We start from the raw sequence: 5,328 nt of genomic DNA, 5'->3' as shown, positions 1-5,328 counted from the left end.
TAAACTGTTCAATCCAATGCATCCTTTATTTGCTCGTAGTTGTACAAAAGGATCAGCACCATTTAGTAGCAATGATTCAAATACTTCAATGTGTCCACCTTCACTAGTTAGCATCAGTGCATTCTTACCATTAGTGTTCTGGTAATTTAGTTCTATTTTAAGTTCTATTAGAAGTAATGATAATTTGTGATATTCTAGATTGCTTTCGATGCTTGCAATGGACTCTAGAAGTGATTCTTCAAACATAAAACTAACATCTTTGTCTCTGTCAACAATAGTTTGATTGTCAATCATTAGTTGAAATATACCAAGAAGATGTAAAAAGTTTAATTTAGCTTGTGATTTCACAATGAGAAATTTGACTGATCTGTTTGAAGAAGCCAAAAATTCAATACAAATCGATCCTTGTAAAAACTTCTTTATGGTAACACATTTTGCTTCTTCATCGAATAAATATTTCATTAGCTTGCGAAGGTGGCCAATGGTTTTTGTATCCCATTTTCTGGACAGTTTCAGAATAATTTTAGGATCAACTTTGGTACTTTCTCCAATGATTGCTGCTCCAATAGTTGTAACCATGTCATCGAGTTTTACAGAATCGATGAGTTTATTAACGTCATCATTATATTTATCAAACCTAACCTGTAAAGCTGTATCATCAATTGGATAATCTTCTATGAGATCATTTATTGCTTCAATGTCAATAAAACTATGATGTGGCTGCATTTGATTAAATATTTCATCAACAGTTACATTCTCACATGCTAAACCAGTTTCATCAAAAGTGGCTTGAACCCATCGAGCAATAACAATTGCATCATGTTTTCCACTGGATGCATAATATGTAATAATATCAGTAATCAGCTTTGCATATTTCTTGTGTAGGTTTCGAAGGTCAATTGCTAAATTATCGTTAGAGCTAAGTTGTACTTCTTTCGGAATAAATTCTAAGACCGCCTCAGTAAGAGTGAATGATACTTGATGATCTTTAAACACTTCATTCTCCCAGTCTCTAGCTAGTGCCATTGCCTCTTCTTGAGCTGGACCTCCTGCAGTTGATAGACACTCTATAAAAAGGGAACACACCTCCATCATCTTTTTTGCATCCCCTTGGTATATTGAAATCATTGCCGAAAAACCTATCTCAATTTTTCCAAAAGTTGGTGAGTGCATAACTTCTTTAGTAATCAAATTTTTGCTGTACAACTGACTGGCTACTTCTAAAAGGCAATTTTCAGTGCTTTCCATTAATTTTGAGTAATGAATTCTTAGTACCTGCTTTATTTTTCCGTAGAGATTTTTACTAGAACTCTTATCTACAATGAAGAAATGTTACACTAAAATCATCCTATTTTAAACTAAACTATTACCTGAATGATCATCTAAGACAATACGAGCAACAGTCACTTCATTAGCATCCAGCAAAGCATCAATGACCTTTCTCCAAGTTATATCAGGATTATTATCAAGACAACGTTGAGCTACAGCATTCCACACTGTGTCCCCTACTTTTTCCGTCTCTCTGATTCCAGTAATGACATCATGTGACACATTAAGAAGGTAGCAGGCAAATTGTTCCCAAGTACCAGCAGCAAACTTTGAGCTACTCAGTAACTCAACCAACTCATCTTTTGTTGGTTTATCTATAATGATGTATGAGTACTATTAATAATGAAGAACACTTTACCTGTAAGAGTGGGTCCAGGGTTAAGCTCCACATCTCCTGATATGAAGAGGAGGAGAGGGACACAAAAAATAGACAAAGTTAGCTTAGGAGCTTTCCCTAGCGTAGATGAAATCGTATTACTAAGTCCAGCTCTACTACCAACACAATCCCGGGATTGCGAACAATTGCAACAATTCCAAGACCCTATTCTAGCTCTCCATTGACACAAATCAATCATGTTGAAAAGCGTTGAAAAGAGGCGAAACTCGAAAACTAGAAATGTGCCCTAGCCCCTCCCCTATTTAAAGAGGAGGACTCGATTATCTATTTATATTATCATAAAAATCTCTAAAATATTATTGTTCAAAAGGATAAATTTAGAACACTATAGCTCGTTGGAAAGATAGGTTACAACGACTTTAGACAAACAAATACTCCCCAATGTGTTTTGCAGCATGAAATCCGGGAAGAGAAAGAGCTAGGGGATAAAAAAGAGATAAATGATAGATCAATCAGTAATTGATAATAAATGATGCACCTTATGTTTCAGAAATATGATATATTCCACAATAGAAACAAGGGTTAGCATTTCTTATTCATGCAACAAGCTTTGATCTTTAATAATTTAAGTTATAGGTTTCTATTTCCGCTAACTTAAACCAAGACAGCTATGCTTATATTTGAGAATGTATGCAGTACATGTATGTTAAATTCACAATGATGAGGGACAAAGTGAGGATAATAACAAGAAAGCATAAAATAAAAGAGTGAATTAGAGAAAAGAGAAACACTAAGAATTAGCTAAGCGAGTGAGTGAATCAGTTAGCAGGCTAATATAAAGAAATAGAAATCACCAATACAGTGACACATACTCACTTTTCCAAGCATTGATCCATTGGATGAATAATTTACTACTTGTACTGACCCTGGCTATAGCTTTGTAAACTCTACAGTCAACAAAAGATAATACAAATAAATGAAACACTTAGTTCAAAATTAATTTAAAGGAGGAACATTACCAGTGAGTTTATTCCTCATTCCATGCACTTGTAATAATTAACATGTTGGACAGTTGTGTGTCTACAGCATATCCTATAGCAGCAAGTAACTTGTTGCATGTACAAGTAGGAACTGATAAAATGATGGTAGTGTATGAGCAGCTATGGATTAACCTTCAGAGGAACCACCTGAAATGACAGGGATAAATCAATAACTAAAAATAGATCTTATGAATGAATACTTACAGTAACTAATGACAATACAGCTTGGGTTTGTTAGTAGGCCACTGCAAAATAGAATTCAGCTCCTACAACAAAAATGATTAATTTACAAGTTTAATTTACTGCACAATATTACGTAGAAAAACTAACTACAGAACATGACAGAATATTATAATTAGTAACTAAAAATAAAATTTGAAACTAAAGCAAAACACAAAATAATTATGACTTCATGTTGATTTAGGAAAAAAATAAGTAGCAGGACACAAAAATGCATGCACATACATGGCTTTCAAATTATTGTATAATAAACTGAGTCAGTTAATACAAATCATCAGTTAGGGATTCAGTCCTGAAAGATGGTAAATGATAAGATGTTGTATCATCATTCTCAGTCAATACTTGATTTGATAGAAATATACATGTACATGTAGCATTAGTGTCAGAGTCATACACAGGGTTTCCCATAGGATTATGGCATAGTGCTCATATACAGTAGCTTCTTGTCAGTAAACTATCAAGTTACTCAAAAATTGAGCCAAACACCTTGTACTATAGTACAGGGATTTTTGCCAATACCAAACAATACCAAACAAAGTCCTTAATATACAGGAGGCCAACAGGAACCATATCACTATGCAAAAAGCTTATAAAAACAAATATTGGCACTAAGTAATTAAAGAGTAAACTATATCCAATTCAATGTACAGTGTAATTATAAAACAAAATATTACACTGAAATACATACATGTATTTATACTAAATACTATACGAAGGCAATAAAAATAGAAATAAATAAGGAACAACTGAGAATAGTTTTTTGGTAATAATGCATGATGCTTATTTACACTCACTTAATTAGCTAAAAATAATCATTATTATATAAAAAAATCTGATGTTACCATGCGTGTAGTCATATTGTGTACAAATAAAACACTACATGCACAATTAAACATCAATATTCATTGTGTATCTATAGGTAATCAACAATAAAAATCTATATACTGATATATTAAAAGATTCACAAATTCAGTATAACAAATATCATTCTTAAAGCTTTGTCCTTGCTTGAATAAATGTACATGTACACGTAACTAGAATAAAGTAATAATTATTATTATTGGCATGATTTACGGTGCATTCCTCATCAGTGTATGTTGGAATGGGAAGTTTCTTGTTGAAATGAACAAAAGGATAATCTTTTCCCTTTTCGGTAGTCCAACGCCAATGATACAATACGCTCATCCTAAATTAACAATTAGCATATAATAGCTAAATATCTAAGATGACAATTTATCATTAAAAGCCGCGAGAAAATTATTTGTCCTACTACAAGTACACGTACGTTGCAAGTTTGAACAAAAGACAGTTCATTTTACATGCATTAATGTGCCCTTAACTGCAAATGTTTATTTGGCATGGCATTTATTTTGTGCAAGGCTAAAAAATACTAAATTAATTTCACTAAAATTTAACAAAAATTTGTAAAAGCCACAAAAATAAATCCAAACAAAATGAAAATTTGAGGTCAAAAGATACTACACTTTTATGATTTACTTCTCTGGTTGAATTGTGAATGGCATCCATTTCCAAGGTCTAACATGCTTCCTTCCCAGTCTTGCCTTTGAGTGTCTGTAGCCTGATCCACTGTCAGTTGGTATCAGTGATGTGCTAAAAATAAAAAAAATTAAATTAATATTACGATTTAGGAGCATAAAATTTTATTCAAGGTTTATTCCTAAATAATAGACGTACATGTACATAATACTTCTGCTATAAATCTCACCTGCCACCAATAGGTGTAATATGAACACAATGTAGAGTCTACTGACTTAAACAAAATTTGATAGTGTCCCAATAACTTCTAACTCACTCAAAAAAGATGCAACACAAATGTAACAAATGGAGGTGCACATTACATATTAATACAATAATTATAGTCATACCAGATAGATGACATAAGCCCACATTAGCAAAATTCTTAGCTTACTTATGAAAGAAATAAAAATTACAATAAGTACAAATAATTAGAGTGCACTTTATGATAGATTCTTTAGTCAGTTGATGTGTCTTGGTGCATGGTTCTTTTACATTAAAACAATCCATCATGATCTCATATAAGCTCATTAAAATTCTATTGTATTAGATCTATATTTAAAAAGAATTTATTAGTACTTGGGACTAGTTGGAAGACTCTACAGGCATGTGCTGTCACAATTTTTTTGTCCAGGCAAAAGAATTGTGCTATAACTCTGTACTTCCATGTGCACATGGTTCTTTCAGTCATGTCACAAACAATGACCAAGCTTAGAGCTTATTACAAAATATTAAAAATAAGATATGCTGCCATTCACCATGTCTTAGCAAAAAACTGAAAAAATTTTCAATATAGTAAAATTTTTTGCAAATCACAATGTGCACAAAATGGCAAAAAATTGGATA

The 5,328-nt window shown here is 32.3% G+C and overlaps 1 protein-coding gene and 1 long non-coding RNA gene across 2 annotated transcripts; both read right to left on the bottom strand.

Annotated features, from left to right (window-relative positions):
• Positions 1 to 1,972: 1,972 nt before the first annotated feature.
• Positions 1,973 to 2,966, bottom strand: LOC109586666 (uncharacterized). The gene is made up of 4 exons (XR_002187157.1): positions 2,911 to 2,966; positions 2,686 to 2,853; positions 2,543 to 2,613; positions 1,973 to 2,144 (listed from the first exon to the last, which is right to left on the bottom strand). It is a non-coding gene; the product is annotated as an uncharacterized LOC109586666 (long non-coding RNA).
• Positions 2,967 to 3,841: 875 nt separating this feature from the next.
• On the bottom strand, positions 3,842 to 4,846 carry LOC105314537 (DNA methyltransferase 1-associated protein 1-like). The gene is made up of 4 exons (XM_020002869.1): positions 4,833 to 4,846; positions 4,444 to 4,557; positions 4,021 to 4,132; positions 3,842 to 3,859 (listed from the first exon to the last, which is right to left on the bottom strand). Exons 1-4 carry the CDS (start codon positions 4,844 to 4,846, stop codon positions 3,842 to 3,844), a joined length of 258 nt encoding a protein of 85 aa, XP_019858428.1.
• Positions 4,847 to 5,328: the final 482 nt, after the last annotated feature.

The sequence above is a fragment of the Amphimedon queenslandica genome, unplaced genomic scaffold, assembly GCF_000090795.2.
Source record: "Amphimedon queenslandica unplaced genomic scaffold, v1.1 AMPQUscaffold_12815, whole genome shotgun sequence".
NCBI lineage: Eukaryota > Metazoa > Porifera > Demospongiae > Haplosclerida > Niphatidae > Amphimedon > Amphimedon queenslandica.
The sequence above is the reverse complement of the archived record's forward strand: the minus strand, read 5'-3'. Positions and strand labels throughout refer to the sequence as shown.